This window comes from Aulonocara stuartgranti (assembly GCF_965226115.1).
Source record: "Aulonocara stuartgranti genome assembly, chromosome: 11".
Lineage (NCBI taxonomy): Eukaryota > Metazoa > Chordata > Actinopteri > Cichliformes > Cichlidae > Aulonocara > Aulonocara stuartgranti.
The window spans coordinates 16,763,394-16,784,269 of record NC_138947.1 but is presented as its reverse complement, the minus strand read 5'-3'; the positions used below and the strand labels follow the sequence as shown (position 1 = coordinate 16,784,269).

Genomic DNA, 20,876 nt, shown 5'->3' with positions numbered 1-20,876 from the left:
ACACACTGCTCCCCGGGTGCCCAATGGCTGCCCACTGCTTCACTGAGTGAATGGGTTAAATGCATAGAGGAATTTCCCCACATGGATCAATAAAATATACATTGTTATTATTATTGTATGGTTAAAAACTGAGGATAACTTAAAAAAATAAAACTTGAAAAAAAAATCTTCAAAGATTACAGACTTATGTGTGCAGAGCAACATGTTATCTGAAATATCAGCCTTCATGCGTGAGAGTGAGCATCTTGTTGGTGAAGGGCTAGCTGCAGGCTAGTGGTAGGATCTTGTCATCTTTTCTACTTTCAATCAAACCAAATTGATATTTCTTAACTTTTAACTGGAAAAGCCTCTGCAGATGGAGGTGATAATCTGATAATCACAGAGAGGAAAATTTACAAGGAGTGCAAAGAAAGGAACGCCTGAGACAGGATATGTTTAAAGCCAAGAGTGGCCTACCTGTGTATGTTTACTTTGAGTTTTAAAATATCAAAGTTTACTATATGAATAATTGTAAAGCAAACAAACAAACAAACCAAAAGTTGATGTTTTGAGTACATTAGTTTCCTGAGAAAAGCTCATTCTCTTCATCATTGACCTGCAAGTCTCCATGCCAGTATATAAAGTTTTAATAAACTAATACATAAATTAAAAAGCTTTCAGCTTTAATAATAAAATCAGCTTTATAATTTATGTCAAAGGGGTGGGATTAAATAAGTGTTTACTTCTTCCCACTCCCTTTCAACATGTAAATTAATCAGAACATTTTTTTGTATGTATTTTGTATAGTATTTTTTTTCTCTCTTATTTTATTTTCTAAATGTACCTGTAAATTGTTCACATGTTGAAATAAATAACCAATCAATCATCAATCAAAATCTGTTTTAATAAAAATAAATCAGTATTAGTCATAAAAATGAAAAACATACCTGTTTTCAATCTTAGAAGTGTCTTTAAAAAAATCTATGTGCATCTCACTTTGTAAGCACGCTGCGTTTCAGGAGGGTGGCCCAAACACCATGCAACATGGACAAGTGGTGACCTTGAGGCGTCTCTGCCCACTTTAGTGGTCAGCACTGATGTAGTTACAGTAGTGTGGAAAAAGTGTTTGCCCCTTCCCGATGTCCTATTTCTTTCTATGTTTGTCACATTTAGATGCTTCAGATCATCACACAAATCTAAATGTTAGACAAAGAATGCAAAATGCAGAATGCTGGATAGAGACGAGTTCAATTTTATTCAGCAAGACTGTGTGCTGAAAAATAACTCTTAGATGAGAATTCAAAAACCACTACTTGTTTAATTATCATTTACAAGTGATAGTCACAAGTATGTCAAAAAATCTCAACAGTTGTTGGCTGTAGATATTTTATCTTGTGAGGTAAAGACAACAATAATAAAGAGAAAAGCCAAACAAAACTAAGATCTTAAATCCGTGTTTCTAATAGTTTTAGGATTGTATTTGTGTGGGAATTCGTGAAGTCATTAGAGGAATTAACTACTGGCTTTATTGATCATTAGCTAAACAGAGCTATGACTTTTTGTCAGCCTAACAACAAAAAACCCAAGGTTGTCCTTATTGTCTTCAATCAGTGACAAGCAGAAAGATGGTCTAGCTTTACAGGTGCTTACTTATAGAGCAACAAACTCTTTTTCCAGGATAAGTGAGGATCTTCTACATTAATGAGACAGAATTTCATCTTCAGCTTTGGGTTCTCATTTAAGGCTGACAAGTACTTCTGATTTTACTTCTGATTTTACTTCTGATTTTAGGTTTTCTTTTTCAGAGGAGTATCCAGAGTATCCAGGGTCATATGCAGCAAGGATGTAACTGTACTAATAAAATAATCAATGTCTTTGGGAATAGTGTTTACGTAGCTTGTGTTGGCACATGGCAACAGTGGAGGAATTAAATCTATGAACTTAGTTACAGCACTTTCTGAACGACATTAATTGTAATGAAATGTATTCTAATGTATGCATTGATTAAAAAAACAGAAATATTTATCAAATTTAAATTGTATATTGAATATATTTAGATATGTACTTTCCTAAGGGATCAGTTCATTACGTAAAATAACATATTTCAGTAGTGATATAATTATTAACAATTGACGCAAGCTATTTGGGAGCTCCTTAAAATCTGGAGTGGTGGCCAAGATTTCAAACTGTGTAAAAAGAAAAAGTGATTTACTGCTTTTTAATAATTAATGACTAGACTGCACTGAATACTGAATAAAAATTTGTCTTTGTAAAGATTATGTAAATTGTTAAGATCAGACTGTATCTGAAAATATTTTTTTGTTTGTTTGTTTGCATTATTGTAACTTCTGTTGTTCATTGATTCAAGAATTGAGAAGTCTGACTTAAAAACATTTGCAATTGTATAAATTTTTTTTTTTAACTTAAAAGTCTCATTGTACCACACACATACTTAATAAAAGGGGAAAGTAAGTTTTATTTTTATGCATCAGCAACAGTAAAACTTTAATGGGAAAAAAAACATTCTGCTGAAATATGCAATCGCCATTACTTACATGTTAGATGATTGCTTTTAAATTAACTGAGTGCTTACTACAATGCTGAGCAGTTTATCTAACAGACGTGAATGTTTTTTTGTTTCCTTTGCTCAAACTGTCCTTTTTGTCTTGTTTTCCTTTTTTTCACATCCTACCTTCTTTAGACTTTTATTCCTTCTTTGTGGTTTAAACATTCCTGTCCTCATTTAAAAGAGGAGTAAGTGGGCAAAACTTTATGTGGTCCATTTTGTCAGATAGTTGCAATGAAAAAAGGAGAATGAACTACAGCAATAACCTATAGTAACTGTGACCTGAGTTAGAGCCAGGAAGTCAAAGACCTAATTTCTCAACATTTTGTTTTCACAGCAAGCCGTCTGATGCAAAAGGCCAATGTCCATTTGTTGCTGTTGACTTGACCTACAAGATGCTACTGCTATCATGCCACAGTACAATCAAGAACTCTTTTAATCAGTGAATACAACAATACATACACACACACACACTCACACACACACATCATGTCATGTTTTCTTGCTTTGCATGGCCACAAATTGAGGATCACCCACAATTTATGTTTTAAAATATTTGCAATTTATTTATTGCACTTTTCAAAAAAAAAAAAAATAAAAGATTACACTCTTTACAGGTAATATAATTATTTAGTCTGTGTAGAGCAACATGACATGTGAAATATCGGCCACCCACGAGCAGAGTGAGTATCTTAGGCTGGTTGCTGGCTAGCGACAGGTTCCTGTCCGCTTTTCTACTGACTCATTTCCCCGAATTTGGCTTTCATCTTCTCAAAGGCATCTGAGAACCAGTTCCTGGGCAAAATAAACACGAGTTAGATGACGTTGAATTGTGTGTGTGCCTATATGAATAAATCTTCTTATTCCCTGTATGTTAGAGTACCTGGTGCTGGTTCCAAATTCGCTGTTGTGTATATCATCGAAGGCAGTCTTAGTTTTTTCAGCGATGGACTGGCCAATTTCAGTCAATTTCTGACCAAACCTGTCAAATTTGTCCGTAAAGCTGGTATCGTCTTGGGCCTCTGTAGATGGAGGCATATTCAAAGAGAGGGAAATTTGCATCATGTGAAATAAGAACAGTATGACTGGAACAGGATATGTTTAAGGCCAAGTAGCCTACCTGTGTATGCCACAAAAGCCAGCATCAGCACGGCAACTGCAAGGTACAGTCTCATTTTTGCTGTAAATGACTGAGAATATAAAAGGGACAGATTTTTGTCTTTTTTCACACATTTGCTGAGGATCACTAATGAAAGTGGAAAACAGTTAACGTTTATCTTTCTTTAAAAATTGCGCCTCTGCATGTCAGCACCAAGGTGACTGGACAGCTCCTTTTACTTTTCGTCCGTTATTTCTCTACTTTGAGTTTAAAAAACTGACCATTTTACCGATAAAGCACATTTGGTCATGATATTTTTATTAAAGAAAACAAAACAAAACAAAAAGAACCACAGACACACACACGCAAAACACAAACAAACAAACAAAGGTTTTGAATTATTTCATGCTCTTTGTCTACTAAAGTGCATGTCTCTGCAATCTTTAATAAACTTTCAAAAGATTCTTTTTTAGTCCTATAAAATACTATATATATATATATATATATATATATATATATATATATATATATATATAAATAAAAAAAATATACATACCTGTTTTTTGTCTCAGAAGAGAAAAAAATCAAGTGCCTTTAAAAGCCTATGTGCGTCCCTCTTTATAAGCGCTTGGTTTTAGGAGAGTGACGCAAACACCAGACAACACGTACGAGTGGTGACCTTGAGTCGTCTCTGCCCCTTTTATTGACCAGCACATGAGTTACATGAAGATATGTTGATTGTAATAGAGACGTGCTCAAATTTATTATGCAGCAAGATTGTGTGATATCCACCACGGTGATAAAAGAGAGAGAGCGAGGAAGAGAGAGAGAGAGAGAGAGACTCTAGATTACAGTCATGAAGTGATGTATTATGTGTAATTATTATTTACAGGTAGTACTCAGAAAAAAAGCATGAGAGACATTGAAAAGCATAAAGACAATATAAGTATGTGTATATATACTTTTGAAAAAATCAAATCACAAGGATATGAAGATATGTGCATTCATGGCAGAAACAGCAGCTTAGTAGATAAGGTGAGATATGATGTAGAAGAACAATAGTTCAATAGTGATATAATCATCACCAACTGACCATTTGGAACCTCCTTTGGACCTGAAGCTCTGGCTAAATGTTTAATTGTATCAAACACTTTGCCTTTAATACTTTTTAATGTGGGGTGACTAGACTGCAATGGATACTGGTTAAATCTGCCTGCTTTTGATACATGGTGCACGTTTTTTAACACAAACTTTCTCTGAAATGTCCTTTTTTCTTTCTTTTCTTGCATATTACATAATATTTTAGAGGTTGGAGCAAACCTTAACTGCTATCATTAAATAACTGTTCAGCAACTTTTTTTCCACCTCTACTCCTACGGATAGTGTCATAATAGCTCAACCCTAATGAACATTAACATTGATGTAACATGACATCATTTGTTATTTGTTTGGTTTTAGAAAGTCAAAAGCAGCAGATAAAGTTCTTCTTTTCATATCTGTCTTATACAAACCTCCCCTTGCTTATAAGAGGAGTAAGTGGACAAAACTATACATGCTCCAATTTGTCAGTTTGCACCGGAAAAACAGTACAGTTGAATGAACTGCAGTAATCCCTATTATGAGCCGAGTTAGAGCCAGGAAGTCTGCATCTACCAATTCAAAGACCTCATTGCTTAACATTTTATTTTCACAGCAAGCAGTCTGATGCAAAAGGCCAATGTCCATTTGTTGCTGATGACTTGGCCTATAAGGTGTTACTGCTATGATGACTGGTCTAATTGACTTAAATACGACTTAACATGCCTCAGCATCTCCATCTCTTTTGTAATGGAGTGGCTGGTGGGCTTATTTATGAGCTTGAGCTTGCGTGCACAGAAACTCCTCTTGAATAATTGTAGGAGGCATAGGGCGTGAAAGTGCATGTCTTGTGTGCTCACAATTTGGAATAACAAGCTTACAGGAGGGCTGTTTTTGTGTTTGGCCAAGGCCCCTGTGGTGACTGATGTTGTGTGCCAGCTCTGAAGAAGGTGAAAAGGATGGTGAGAAGAGTGGGGGTTTTAAAAGGAGGTAAAATCTCTGCAGGGATGTTTTTGGGGTTACTAGCAGTCATGGGCTAGATAGCACCTGCTTTTTTTCCCTTCTTCTTTTCCTTTAATTCTTAGCACTTAGAGTGCAGACAGAGCCGAATTGCTGAGGTAGCAGGATGCTTGTGGTTTTCCTGTTTTTACCATCCATGACTGATCCTTTAACACAGTTGACTGTGTACTGTAGGAGTTTCACTTGTCTGTTCCAAATAAACCCTGGTTCCTGAAAGAAGTGATTTCACCGAGGATAAACACGTAGTCATATCATTAGTCACTCTTCAATGCCCTTTAGCACTGGTAGAAAGGGTAAACATGTTTTGAAGAGAAAAGAAACGGATTAAATCTAGTCAATTCAGGGAAAAAAACACAGAATAAAATAGATATAACTTTCTGTATCAGAGAGACCTGATGATTATTTTGAAAAAAAAAAAAAAGTAAAGTAGAAAGTCAGGGAAAGTAAGTAGAGTGTTATCAAAGTTTTTCCATTAGAATCCAACGTTTGGTGTGGCAGGAACATGGACAAGTCTTATACTTCTCATCAAGAATCCTTTTATTGTGTTTCACTATTCTTGTATTGCTTTTAATTTCAGGTTGTATTCACAATAATTTGTATTTTTATCAAATAATGTGAAATTTCTAAAGTCATTTTGTGTCGCGACTGCAGAAACTTAATCCTCAAAAATGTGTGCTCTCGAAGCACCGTTTATGTTTCTTTATGTGGCACGTATAGTTTACTTATTCTCCCAATAAAGAAAACACAGCTGCATCTTTGTGTTTCCTGGATTCAAGTGGAGAAGAAAATCTGAACAGGGGACAAATGGTGTCCCCTACTGGCCTCGGGCTCAAACTTCAAAGAGAAAATCATGCTGTGTTTAAACAGCCATTTTTACCCTTTTTCATTTAAAGGACCATTTCCAGCGTATGACAGCCAAAGCCACCTTTTTTCCTGTGAATGGTGCCTTTGAACTGAAGTTAAAAAACATAATTTTGTTCTTAAAATCCTCTTACACTACTAAAACCGCTAGTTGAAAAAGGTTTTGGACAAAATACGGGGAAAGATGGGAAAAAATAAGCAGTTTTCTATATATGTCAAAGTCTCTTATTCTATATTGGTGGTGGTTTACTTATAAAATAAATTTTAGGCAAGATAACCATCACCTCAATGGTAATTTAATCTGTGGCACAGAATGTTCCCAAATGCCTGCTGGGATCAAGAGAAAGGAATCTCAAGGGAGATTTTAACAAGTTTGGACTAGAAAAGGGTAAACTAAGGGATGTAAGGGGGTGGCTGAACAAGGAAGGCAAACCAAAAGAATCCTGATGCTTATGGTGGAGTAGAGGAACAGACAGGGAGCCTGGCTTTAATTTCAAATGTTCTTGTTATTGCACTTATCCATTATGATTGCTATGGAGGATGTAGGTGGGGGGATTTGGAACTGAACCCATCCCTTTTAACACTTTTACACCAGGAAGAAGTCACCTGTCAATCACAAAATGGACAAGTAGAGACATATAACTCATCATGTTTTATGCGTTCCACCAATGAGCAATTTAGATTAGTCAAGTAACCTAATAAGCATGTTTTTCCACTGTGGGAGGAAACTGAAGCACCCAGAAGAAACTTAACTACAAGGAAAAGCAACACAGTACGACCCAGCTGGTCTTTGAACCCAGAACCTTTTTAACATGAGGCAACAGTGCTAACCCCTGCTTTATATAAGCCATTATATAAATACTCACATGGTCTTATGTAACCACTGCCAAATGTAACAATGTGACAGCAGCACAGGGGCGCTACGTTTTTTAAATGGCTTGATAATCTTACTAGTAAAAGCCATCAAGACCGCTATTCTTTTAAAGATGATTTTAGACATGTTATACTTTATAATGCCATAGCATCATTATGCAAAATAATCCAGTTTCCAAGCATTAATTGCATCTCATCTACATTATAAAGCAGTAATGTAATTATTTAAAATAGTCACCAACAGCATCAGCTGTTTCCACTCATCAGGTGTAACTGAACCCAAAGTTAAATAATAGATTGCTCATTAATGTTTGATAAGAAAAACAGTGAAAGGAACTATTTTTTTCTAGGTTCTTTATTTACTCAGCACTGTTCAGCACACTGCAGTTAAAGAAAGTGCACTTACAGAGAGCAGCATGGTGGGCATACAACATGTTAACCACACTTGTGAAGTACAGACAGGTGTTACATTTTACTCACTGATTATTTGCATCAAGTAATTTTACGATCCATTTCTCTGTGAAGTGCAACACAGAAACAACAATAAACAGGACTCATTTTTGTTGGTTCGGTATCACTTCTAGAAGAAACGAGATCGTTGTTCACTGCATTTATTGAAATGAAAGACATTGTTGTTATGTGCATCGGAGGATAACGGGATGAAATCTCAAGCTCAAGCTGAAACTCTGCGGTAATAACCAAACAAAATGTAGAAATTGAATACAAAAACTTGTGGGAATAGACCGATATAACAGTTAATTCAAAGTAGAAAAGCAAAGGATATTACAAATAATTGTTGTCTTTTTGCATAAGAAAGGTTGTTATTGACTGTGGTGCTTGTGTTCACTGATTAAGGGAGTCAATGAGAAAATAAGAAAGGGTGACTGTGCAGAAGGAAGAACACACCTGCTGACTGTTCTGCACCTTATCCTCCCTTGTCTCTCTATTCAACCCCCATATCCTGAACACTAGAACACTCAGTGTAAAGATCATCAGCAACTTTCTCCTTTTCTCATTTTACCTGGGTGTAAAGAAATCAGCAGTGTAGCCATTTCACCAACCATCTACCACTTTCAGAGTCTCTCTTTAGGCAGTGGTTGACTCCTTGATCTTGTCTACAATCTCCTCAAACTGCTCACGGATCTTGGTGGCATAGGGGGAGAACAATTCTGTCATCTCTTCAATCTTCCCCTGAACTGAGGTGCGCAGTTCCTCTGCAGTGGCCTCCAGCTGGGTCCTGATGCCCTCAGCCTGGGTCTCCAGCTGCTGACCCAGGCCCTCAGCCTGTGTCTGCAACATAGCAGTGATGTCACTCAGCTTCTTATTGGTGTTGTCATTGGCCTGCTGGACATAGGGCTCAACATGCTCCTTCACTGTATCCAGGTTCTGGGAGGCACGGGACTGGATCTCACCTATGTAGGTGGCCACAGTGCTAAAATAAGAAAGGAATGGTTCGATTAAAGTTTATATTTCTAAACGCAAGAGAGAATTCTAAAAGTTTCTGCCCAACTTACTTGCGAATCTCCTCAATGTCCTTATTGAGGCGCTTCTGCAGTTTATGGATGAAGTTGTTCATGCGGCTTTCGAGATCACCAGTGTTATGGTCCACCACAGCCTGGAGCTCACTGTGATACTCAGTGCCGCGCTCTTTGGCATCCAGCATGTCCTTCTGCAGTCTGTTGATCAGAAGCTGAACGTCTTGAGAAAGCTGGGCAGTGGAGGTCTCAGTGTAGGGAACCAGCTTGGTCTGAATGTTATTTTTGTATGTTTCAAGCTCTGCCATGGTGTCAGTGATCAGAGTGCTAGAAGCAGAAGAACAAGAAACACTAATCAATGTAAGTTCAGTGCAAGAAAAAACAAAGGAAAGTACTGATTAATTGCTCAGCTTCACTTACTCTAACTCCCTGCTGAGCTGAGAGGCCTTGAGGTTCTCCACAACTCCATCAGCATTTTGGCCCAGCTTGGCAATGTACTCCCAGAAGCGATCCACACTTTCCTCCCATGGATTTTTAGTGGCTTCAGCCTGGCGAACAGCACGGCCATTGCAGCCTATAATGGGCACACATAGAAAGCATGGATAAATAAAGTAACTCAAATATAATAAAGTGTGACTGATAAATACTAAACCAGCAAGTAAATCCACCTACCAGTGATGACTGCCAGAGCAAGGATCAGGGCTACAGCCTTCATGGTTGTTAGACAGTCAGATACACCTATGAAAAGCATAAGGAACGCTCAGAAAATCAGCAATACAATAACATTTACATTTGCATCTTCCACACTATTTACTGTGTTTTTATAAACTACGATATGGACTGGAAATTAAAAAAACAACAACAAAAAAAACAAAAAAAAACAACGCGAGTTTTACGTTTAACACATATGTGCAAAAGTAAACTCAGCCAATAACTAAAGTGAAACTTCATAATTTCTAAGACTTGGCATCAAACAAAAGAGGACAGCGTGTTTCTCCGTTCTTTCTATCGTCTTTCACTCACCTGTGAGGTTGAGATTCCTCCGTGCTCTTTAGTTGGTGACTGGGGTTTTTTATAGCCCTGGGAGGCTGTCTCTGCGCGTGTTGCGCAGAGAGCGATCGCGCGGGCACGCTCGCGCGATGGTGATGATGATGTTGATTTGTCTGCAGATAATCATGTTTTCTTCTGCCTAACGTGCCACCGAAACCTAAACGGTGTGCTTTGTTGGAGGGGGAATTGAGCAATCTGGTTGTCACGAGAACAAACGGGGTAAAAGTTCCACGTTCAACGCAACGACAAATATTCGTCACATTATTCAGTTTTCACGTTTTTATTCTTAGATTTATTAGCAAAAGCAGTATCTGAAGAAATAAAAAATAAAAACTTTAGAGTAAAAGTTTCTCCGTCAGAGATTTAATGCCCTTATTGACGTATAGATTATTAGTGCAAAATGAAATAGAAATAAAGCCATAACCTACACAATCTATTAAAGTAGCCTACTCATACGTTTTTAATTGTTTTGAACAGTTGCCAAAACAATTAAACCGTTTGTGAGCATGCAGAAACACAAGTTTTAGATAGCGTCATCGGAGTTTATTTCGCAAATCACTTGTATGTTTTTCCTTTTTCTAACCTTTTTATTGCAGTATTGCCATTTGGCAAATAGTCCCCCCCCCCCCCCCTCTAGTGCTCATTGTAGGTTTGTTACAGATGCTTGAATAACTTAGGAGGCTGTTCACAACTTTGCATGTTTTCTTTGATGTTATCACCATGTGCTCCCTGAATACAAATCCTCATGTTTCGGCTCCAGGATGTAAAGCAGCCTTTCACAGATGCATTTCAATCTAAATACACAGACAGTATTGACACCTCACCTTTTCACCCCATATAGACATGCAACCCCCAAACACATGGCACATTTGCATGACAATCCTGCTCTCACATTCAACTGAATATAGTATGAGTGGTTTTACTGTTTGCATATCATATGCACCTCCATGTATTTTCCACTTTCTAGTTTCTAAATCTTTTTTTTTTTTCGTGCAGACATAAAATAAAGCAAATATCCAGTAAGTGCCAGAAGGCGTTACCCCAACATGATGAGCATGTTCAGACTCGGGGACACATTAGGTAACCCTCAACATGCCCGCTGTACAAAAGAAGGATTACAGGTAATAAATCCAATGAACAAAGTGAACATATTGAGCAAAAGATCTAAATTATACAGATGTGACAGAGGAAAAAAATAAAACATGGGTTTTATGTTGAAGGCTTTCACAACCAATTGTATTCTGAAAATTTCCAGGATTTTGAAACTGGTGTAAGTCAGAGGAAGTTTGGTGTAGAAAGAAGTTACTTACCCCTGCTTGTTAAACACCAAATATTTGTTTAGCAGCAGGACAGAACAGTCATGGGACATTGTGCATATTTTTCCTGCATTTACATTGCTTTAAAAGCTTTAAAGGTTTGTTGTTGCATTGGCTGTGAATTATTATTGTTACATTTGATAAAATTCACATATTTCTGCCGAACAAGTTGCAGGATGAGTTCACTCTTGCCCACGTATAATGACATTTGCCCTTCGGGCCTTGTCTTTTTTGTTGTCAGCCCATTTGGTTTGTCTCTTTTGTAATTAGGGCCAAAGTTCAAATGGGTTTGGTCAGGTAATTAACATGTTTACGTGATAACATTACAACATGATAACCCAAAGAGGTCAGTCTGTATAGAGGTATTTGAAAAATCCTTTGTTCTCCTTAAAAGGGGAGAACAATGAGAAGAAAGAAGTCATGAAGTCAAGGTTTAGGTACAGCTGTGCTAAAGTAAAGACCTTTTGATCCTTATTCCAAGACAAAAACGGGTATAGTGTATGTCACTGCAGGAGTCACAAGCTAAAATACTGTATGTTCAACTACAGTTCATTTGTTCAAACACAAAGTAATTACAACTTACTACCAAAAACATTGTCATGCAACATTTGGGATCTTATTTCCATGAGGAGCATGTTCAACAGTTTGTATGCAACAGTCTCCAACATTAGCTACTAAGACTTATTTTCATCTTGGTGATTACAAATACAGACAAGAGGCTTTGTGACTATTCTTGCAGAAAAAAATAGACCATCTTGACTATGCGTGTAACAAGTGGCCAGACTGCAGGAACTCAGTCTCATCCTAACTTTGCCATGCCATCAGGACAAAGATCAACAAGACAGACGGAGAAGTGAAAGAGAGAGAAACAAGAGGAACTATGAGGTAATACAATAAAACATCTGGCACATTCATCCCTACTGTAACGGCTTCTCCTTTTTTGTTTCACAGCAACAGACAGTTTGAACAAAAGTAACCCTGATGTTGTTCACTTGAATAAAGTTTAAGGAATTTGACTTTTTGGTTGGGATGATCTCACTCCATTAAATAGGCAGTCATCTGTTTAGATGAGTCAGTGAGGTTACTGCAGTTAATGCCTGTTTTCACGTTAAAAGCTATAAAACCACACAACCCACACAACCTCAACATCTGTGGTTTGAATCCCTGATAGGGGGAGTGGCATGACTGTAGCATGCTGACTCGAATCAAATGCTTGCAACAGCAGAATTTCCATAACCAAAAGTTACACTGCAGACTTCTGAGAGTGAAAGTGTAAGCCAACATTGCATTCAGTGTTTCAGGTTAAATTAATAAAGCCTCATATGTGGATCCAGCAACAGAGATCATACAGCAACATGTTCATCCTTGGTCACCAACAAAGTCAGTTGATATTATTGGGAAATAGGTTTATTTATTTATTTGTTTATTTATCACTAGAAAGATAATTACATTTTCATACTTTCATGCTGCCAATCACTAATTACCTCTACTGATTAAATAAATGAGTTATTGAAGTAATTCTTGGAGCTTTACACTGAGAAAAGTCATTCTTGCACTTTTGAACAATTTGCCAGTGCAGTTCTTCAGAGAGGGGTTAACCCCCCCTCATATTTAATTCTGAAAGCACTTCATGTGAAATGTACCAGCATGTGCTTTTCAGAATGACACAGCCTTTTTTTTGTCTATGTTGTATTTTTTTTTCAACCGAATTCTGTGTCAAAGTGAACAAAATTAAAAGTGAGCCAGGAGCTCAAAACATTTTTTTGTTTTCTCCTATTTTTTTCTTCCACTGTCATACAGTTTTTCTTAAACCAAGATATTATGTTTTAATAATAGTAAGAATAATATTGTAAACTTTAGCTGATCTTGGAGAGTAACATTGTGGAGAGTCTGTGACAGCTTGGGGCAGAGCAGAGGAATGTTGTTTGCCACTGGGTAAGGCAGCGTGGGAGCAATCTGGCAGCGGGGATGGAGGCACAAAAGCGAAAACAAAGTGGGAGCTGGAGATGTTTATGAACTTCCAGACTTGCAGAAACAAACCTGAACATGCCCTGTCCAATACCCACAATTTTATCTAACAGGGGTGTGCCGGTGGGCCAAACCTTTGCAAGCAGCTACTGAACAAACAAGAAAGCTTAACCAGTGATTTTTGCTAAATGACAATGTACAAGCTTACTTCCAGCTGTCCAAGTTGCCCAAATCTACAAGTAAAACCTCATACAGATCTATGTACTTTATAGCATGAAAACTTTTCTATAATAGCTACTAACGAGTCATCAAATCACCAGTCCTGAAAAAAGTGCTTTTAAAGCCAACTAACATGAACAAACCGCAAATCTCTTAGGTCATGATACAAATCTTTTTTTTTAAATTTTGTCTAGTTACTTCTTGTGTTAAAGTTTAAAGAAATATATTTTCCAGGTACCCACACTTATCTAACATCACCTTGACTCAAATAAGACAACAGGCTCAGAAATTATAGTTTTGCTTTCACTTTATTTTCTATAACATATGAAAACTGTTTGTGGTCACAGACCAACACATATTTTTTGTATGTATCAACTGTTTTTTTAAAACTGTAAATATATCAAACAACATCTGATTTTTTTTTAAATTCCAGATACCAGGAACATGTCCTTGGTATTTGGAATTCTTTAGATGCACTTTAGATGCACTTTTTTCTGTTTCATGTGAGGTGGATGTTAACTTAATTGGCTTTAACAAAGGATTCATAAAGGGAGGTGAGACGAGACTGGAGGTCCTGAGCATATGGGTCCAGCCTTTCCCTCAGCTCATCAACATAGGGGGTGGCCATTTCTTTCACCTGCTGGGCTCTCTGTGCAATCTGACTCTGCACCCGCTCAGTCAAGGGGGCCACTTTTTCCTTGAAGTCTTGCAGATGCTGGTCCACCTTCTGCTTCAGGTCATCAGTGTAGGGACCAAGCTGAGTCTGCAGGTCTTTCATGCTCTGCTCCAGGTTGGTCTTTAGCTCTTCGCTCTTCTGCGTCAGGGTGGTCCTCAGGGCCTCAGTGTCCAGGGAATCTGTGTAGGTGGCCACCTCCTGTTTGAGCTGCTCAACCTTCTGCTGGACCTGTGTCTGAATGTTGTCAGTGTAAGGCTCGAGCCTCTCTCTGACTGTGCTCAGCTCTTGGATCACACGATCTCTCAACACATCAGCCTCTGTTGTGACTTTGGTGATCAGGTCCTGGGCTGTAGGTGGAAGCTGCTCCTGGAGGGTGACGGCATACTTGTTGGCAGCATCAACACTTTCTGTCAGGCGGGCACTAGATTAAAATAAGAAGAAAAAAAAAGCTAGTGAATACAAGGCAGCGCAGTTATATTTCTAGCTTATCCTGAATATTTTAGGCAATACTATAATTTGTTGTCTGTTAACATAATTAGCAAGTTTTGTATGATCTACCTGACATCCTGTCCGAACTGAGATGATCTAATCATCTTCACGGTTTCTTCAGCTGTCTGTGTAGCTTTGGCAACATAATCCCAGAAGGCATCAGTCACCACCTCCAGCTGTGGCTTGGGTGCATCAGCATAAAAAAGGTTGGCATTGCAGCCTGTTTAATGGAGACATGAATAAATTCAGAGTAGTGCAGATATTTCAGCTTTGTATATTCACTGGGATTTGACATTTATACAGGTCATATTCACTGATCACCAACGTTTTTCTTTATCTTGAGCGGAATAGTTGCTAATTATGTATATATGTTCTCATGAGCCAAAATTTATAGTAGAATAATGATTTTTCTTATACTCACCAGTGAAAACAGCTAGGACGAGCACAGCAAGGACCTTCATGGTTCTTAGACACTGTAACAAGAAAAGACCAGTTAGTTACCACAGCATGTTAACAACACAGTTAACAGTCAAAGAAAGATTCTTTTAGCTCTCCATCTTACCTGAGTTTGTTAGTGTATCTGTAAGTCCACTTGGTAGTGCTTGTATTAAACTGGTGAGGAACTGAGGCTTATATAGCAAGGCAGACAGCAATGATCACAAAGTCCAAACATTAGTGCTTTGCTGTCACCTTGCCTCACTCAGCTATCTTTGCTGACATCTTGTGCCAGATAATCCATGCAGCACGCCTCTTTGACACGAATACACACTGAGCGTATACCCCAATATACACAAGTACACATTAGTCATCATTTGTGAGTTGTCCATTAAAAAACAAGAAAAAACCAAGAACACCTATTGTCTTAAATTTAAAAACTACTCGAATGCTGTATTTTGATGATTGACCACTGTTAGAGTGATACAAAATCCATAAGTCTAACCTCAACCGACCCACACAGGCTAGTCTGTAATCACTTAGCTGATAGGTTTTTTCCAAGTCAGTGATAACTCTCTGCCAAGACAGATAGAGTCTATTGCTTTAATGTCTTTGTTGTCCTACTTGATTACGTGTACAGTAGGTATTTTATTGTCTCTCTTAGTTTTACATTTTGCCAGCAACACTGCTTCTGTGTCAGGGCAGTGTTCAGCAGGCCTATGTGTAAGTCTGACCAAAGGTTAGCAGACTTGAGCACTGTCAGCTTGTGAAGGCCAAAGTAACTGCTGTTTCACGTCAGACATGCCATAGTCCAATTGCCAGAAACCACTTTGGAGTCCCGAGTATTAATTATTTCATTTTTCCCTGTTGTTCTTCTCTTTTTCTCAAGTGTATGTGTATGAAACTTGAATCTCAATTTTACCAGAATTTTTTTTTTTGAAAATGGTACCTCTATAAAGTACTGTGAGTGCAGTTTGACTATTTATAAAGCTGAAAAAATTGTCCGACAAAAGTACAAATTAACGTTTCCGTCCAAAAATCCAATAGATCAATTTTTGAAAATGGTCAAACATGAGATTTGCATCATGGAAGCACAACCAACAAATCTGGAGAAACTGTGTGATGCTTTCATGTCAGTATGGACCAGAATCTCAGAGGAATGTTTCCAGCAGTTGAATATATGCCATGAGGAATTAAGACAGTTCTGTAGGTACAATAGAATCCAATCTAGTACTAGAAATTGGGTAACCAATAAAACTACTGGTGAACGTATAACAGCTACTTAAACAGTATATTGTGATTTGTTGGTGATACCTATGTCATTGTCTTCTAGGTCTTATCTGTGCAGACCTAGAAGTCTGCACAGAGAAGTCATATAATAGTAATAGAAAGAAAGTATACTTTATTGATCCCAATGGAGAAATTCCTCTCTGCATTTAACCCATTCACGCTGTGAAGCAGTGGGCAGCCATTGGGCGCCCGGGGAGCAGTGTGTAGGGACGGTACCTTGCTCAGGGGTACCTCAGGTTAGCCATTCAGTGGATTCAAACCACTGACCTTCTGATCATGGGGCCACCACCCTACCTACTGAGCTGTCCCTGCCTGATATAAAGGGCTCAGGTCTTACCAACAATATAAACAATATCAGCATCAACTGAAACTACCTGTGGGAGAATAGTTACTTTCACAGGTGTCACTTACTTTTCTAAGCTATAGAAAATAAAACATTTTTACTATGGATAGTGACATTTGGCATATTGTATTGTAACTGAATGTAGATTTTTAACCTCTACCTTAATATTCCATTAGGGAATTCAAATATCAAACCGTTTCTACCTGTTTTTGACACTAAAAGCAGTACATTTCTCTTTTTAAACCTTATTGTTTTTCAATACTCCTGCAGGTCAATTCATTTTGCACAATTCATGATGTACAACATTATGCATACATCTCATAGACAGGTCTTATTTACAGAAAATTGCTTTTTGCGTGCTTCATGTAAATATGTCAGATATGCTTCCACCCTTAATGATTGCTTGTCGTTATGATGAAAATTTTAAGTCATTCCAGAGAGTTGGAAATAACATTTACTTACTCTTTCTTCTAACAGTTTCTTTTAATAACTTAACATGCCCTAGTATCTATGCCAATCAAAGGAATAAGGTACCACTATGTCAGTAGCTAAAAAATAATGTACCTATGAAGTGTTCAGTAGAAGTGAAAGAAAATCTTATTATACATGATTATTTTGAGGTCTTTTTAAACCACAGTTTTCAATTTAAGAAACCATTTAAGCATCTCATACTACTTAAGTCACACTGACCCTCATACAAAGTCCACTAATCTTAGCATACCAAAGTTATCTGAAGTTATCTAGAGGCTGGTACTGCTGAACAGCAATGTGGGCAGTTAATAAGCCGATGATACCCTAAAGACTTTATAGAGAGGGGTGAGAGAAGAACTAATACAAGATTTATTGTTGAGTGATAAATGTATTCACATTAGGAGAATACTAAAATCCAGAAGTGCTACCACAATAGTAACCAGGGGGGGGGGGGAGTGGTGTTACAACACGGCAAGGACTTCTGGACTTTGTGCTCTTAACTATTACTGTCATCTGACATCAGTATATATACACGGAAGCACTGTTCCAACACACATACACTAAACCTCAAGAGATACACAAGCCCAAAGCAGGTGAGAATCTCACTACATTTTAAACAATATTTTAAGAGGCAAATCTAAAAGTTATGACCTTTTTAAGACTACTTAAAACTTAATCAGACTGTTATTGTTTTTCAGCTAGTTGCAGTCATGAAGGTGTTTATGGTACTAGTCGTCGCAGCGCTCTCTGGTAATTTCCAAGCTTCTTAATTATATCCCAAAAATGTGATTCTGTTGATCTGGACGTAGCATTTTCACTGAAAGAATCCAAGTGTCAGTCAGTTGGATGAGTCTCTCACAGAGACTAAAGAAGTCACTTGGATGAATGACAAAACCTTTTTCTCACTGAAAACGCTACGTCCAGATGAACAGAATCAACTTTTTGTGATTTCCTTACCTGGATGATTGAGCATGCATCAAGACTTTCTGATTATAGTTCAACGTTAATGGCAATGGCAATAATTAACTGAACATCTGTACTGTTCTCACACCACGCGTGTTTCCATCCAACAGGCTGCCATGCCAACCTTTTCTATGCTGATGCTCCCAAGCCACAGTTGGAAGTGCTGACCGATGTTTTCTGGGATTACATTGCCAAGGCCACACAGACAGCTGATGATACACTCCAAATGATAAGAAACTCTCCAATTGGACAAGAGGTCAAGTAAGTTCTTTGACACACTGCACTAGCATGACTGGCCCTATGATGGGCATATGCCTCATGACTGTTATGGGGTCATTCAAGCCACTGATGATCTGGCAATCACTATCTGTCCTCTAGTGCCCGGCTGACAGAAAGCGCTGACTTAGCCAGCAAGTATGCAGTCACCCTCCAGGAACAGCTTCAGCCTGCAGCCCAGGACCTGATCACCAAAGTTACCACAGAGGCTGATGTGTTGAGAGAACGTGTCACGCAGGAACTAAACACAGTCAAGGAGAAGCTCCAGCCCTACACTGAGAACATGCAGACCCAGGTTCATCAGAGAGTGGAGCAGCTCAAGCAAGAGTTGGTTACTTATGCAGATTCCCTGGACTCTGAAGCCCTAAGGACCACCCTGATGCAGAAGAGTGAGGAGCTAAAGACCAGCTTGGAGCAGAGTGTAAAGGATCTGCAGTCTCAACTGGGTCCCTACACAGATGACCTGAAGCAGAAGGTGGACCAGCACCTGCGGGACTTCCAAAAACGTGTTGCCCCTATGACTGAAAAAGTCCATGTAGAGCTCACTCACAGAGCGCACCTGGTGAAACAAATGGTTGCCCCTTATGCAGAAGACCTTAAGGAAAAGCTTGACCCCTATGCCCAAGACCTCCAGGCCCAACTCATGTCCCTCTACCAGTCCTTTGTGAACACAAACTAAGTCACCCTCCATCTACTATATCATTTTCAAAGATACCGGACTTGCTGGTCTACCTCTGTTTTGAAGAAATACAATAATTGAATATCTGTCTTGTACTGTAAACAATATTGTGTTTGCACCCCACCCTCCACCGCATTATTTATGGATAAGTGCAAACATATTAAAACAAATCCCTGCACTTATCAAAAATGTAAATATTCCATTTTTATTGTGTTGTGAAGTTTGAAACTGTGACCCTTTTGTAATTTCACTAAGTTATCTGAAATAAATACAAAAATCTGGAAATTATTCATCTGGCTAACTTTTGAATTGACTTCTCTCTTTTACATAAAGTGAAACTCTAGAAAGAAATCTCATCGCGAAACATCTTGTTTCAACACAAACTATGACAAAGTATGATGAGAAGTGGTTCTGAAAGCACACAACAGTGAATTCTTCCATGTGTTTGAGTGATGCACAGATAGATGGAGGGACCACACGGGGTCACAAGAAACAGTAGTGTGTGTGTGTGTGTGTGTGTCTGTTCATGCATGTGTTTGCTTTTTCTTTCTTTCTTTTTTTCCCCCAGGAGGCAAAAAGTATTTTGACTCCAATGTCTTAACATGTCCTGGCTTCTGCAAGAGTTTCGGCTTGTAGTTTTTCCAGAGGCACTTTTGTTCTTCTCAGTGCTTGCCATTAAAACTACACATTACATATATCAACAGCAAAACTGAAAAAAAAGCTGACCAATGTAATCCAAGAGACTAAGAAGTTAATCCCTTCGATTCAAAGAATTTAGGATTTTACATTGTCATGAAATTTGACATATTTTGCATTTATTGAACCCCCCACCCCTGTTGTTGTAACTGTATAACGCCTGGTCTTATCCCTCTTATCTTGCCCCTACTGACAGTGCCAGCATCCAACGTGGAGGGTTAGAGTCCAATAACAATAACAACGCATTCACATGCACACACAACACACACAAAACATCTGTTTCCTGATTATTTACTACTGCTCTGCTTTTTTTTTTGACTGATTCAATGGGTAATTTACTTGTATGTCTAAAGGTCTGTCCTACATAAATCCTTAGCATCCATTCTTCCCTAAATGCAGTTAGTGATAAGGATTGCATTCAATGAGAGACACGCTCCTCAAATTGCTCTAAAAGCTCTGTGAGACTTTTGAAATGCAAATCTGATTACAAATGTTTGTGTTTCAGCCTGTCTTTATACCTCATTAGCACTTGTGTGGGAAGCAAAAAGGACTATTCAGATTCTCTTATCAGTCAAATGGCCAAAAGGTATTGTTAAGGAGCCTTTGCTGGTATCTGCTCCCATTAAACTCTACAACACAGTCCACTAGGTTCTTTTTTTCTTTTTTTCCCCCGAACAAGACACATCTTGCCTTGCACACCACGAAAGCAAACGGCGATCTGATTTTGTTTTGATGTAGATAACAGGTTGTTACTAGACCTTTTCTTCTCTGCTTGACAAGCAGTGATAAGATAAGTATCGCATGTCATTGGATCATTAGAAATGATCTCAGGTCATGGCGTTTGTTTCTCAATCATATGAATATGGCCATGCTTTAGAGCAGGGTTGTTATGAAGAGACGTTCTTGACAAGAAAGAAAAATGTAACACAACAATTTCACCTAGTACTTGGAATTTAGAATCATTTGAAATTGCCATGAGAAAACTGTTGTATGCAGCATATCATCATGTTCACATTTTCCATGCCAGTGTTTAAACCTCCAACTGTACCTCTACT

At 38.1% G+C, this 20,876-nt stretch overlaps 4 protein-coding genes across 4 annotated transcripts; 1 reads left to right on the top strand and 3 right to left on the bottom strand.

Moving 5' to 3' along the window:
- Window positions 1–3,073: 3,073 nt before the first annotated feature.
- On the bottom strand, window positions 3,074–4,324 carry apoc1 (apolipoprotein C-I). Its single transcript, XM_082551670.1, has 4 exons — window positions 4,201–4,324; window positions 3,666–3,735; window positions 3,429–3,567; window positions 3,074–3,340 (listed from the first exon to the last, which is right to left on the bottom strand). Exons 2-4 carry the CDS (start codon window positions 3,718–3,720, stop codon window positions 3,280–3,282), a joined length of 255 nt encoding a protein of 84 aa, XP_082407796.1. The 5' UTR covers window positions 3,721–3,735; window positions 4,201–4,324; the 3' UTR covers window positions 3,074–3,279.
- Window positions 4,325–7,814: 3,490 nt separating this feature from the next.
- apoeb (apolipoprotein Eb) lies at window positions 7,815–10,037 on the bottom strand. Its single transcript, XM_082551665.1, has 5 exons — window positions 9,974–10,037; window positions 9,623–9,688; window positions 9,371–9,524; window positions 8,990–9,277; window positions 7,815–8,907 (listed from the first exon to the last, which is right to left on the bottom strand). The coding sequence occupies exons 2-5, from the start codon at window positions 9,663–9,665 to the stop codon at window positions 8,562–8,564; spliced, it is 831 nt and encodes a 276-aa protein (XP_082407791.1). The 5' UTR covers window positions 9,666–9,688; window positions 9,974–10,037; the 3' UTR covers window positions 7,815–8,561.
- A 3,562-nt stretch (window positions 10,038–13,599) lies between these two features.
- apoa4b.2 (apolipoprotein A-IV b, tandem duplicate 2) lies at window positions 13,600–15,292 on the bottom strand. The gene is made up of 4 exons (XM_082551666.1): window positions 15,231–15,292; window positions 15,090–15,141; window positions 14,738–14,888; window positions 13,600–14,600 (listed from the first exon to the last, which is right to left on the bottom strand). The coding sequence occupies exons 2-4, from the start codon at window positions 15,127–15,129 to the stop codon at window positions 14,024–14,026; spliced, it is 768 nt and encodes a 255-aa protein (XP_082407792.1). The 5' UTR covers window positions 15,130–15,141; window positions 15,231–15,292; the 3' UTR covers window positions 13,600–14,023.
- Window positions 15,293–17,751: 2,459 nt separating this feature from the next.
- On the top strand, window positions 17,752–19,295 carry LOC309716434 (uncharacterized protein). The gene is made up of 4 exons (XM_082550233.1): window positions 17,752–17,800; window positions 17,906–17,957; window positions 18,281–18,431; window positions 18,549–19,295. Exons 2-4 carry the CDS (start codon window positions 17,918–17,920, stop codon window positions 19,123–19,125), a joined length of 768 nt encoding a protein of 255 aa, XP_082406359.1. The 5' UTR covers window positions 17,752–17,800; window positions 17,906–17,917; the 3' UTR covers window positions 19,126–19,295.
- Window positions 19,296–20,876: the final 1,581 nt, after the last annotated feature.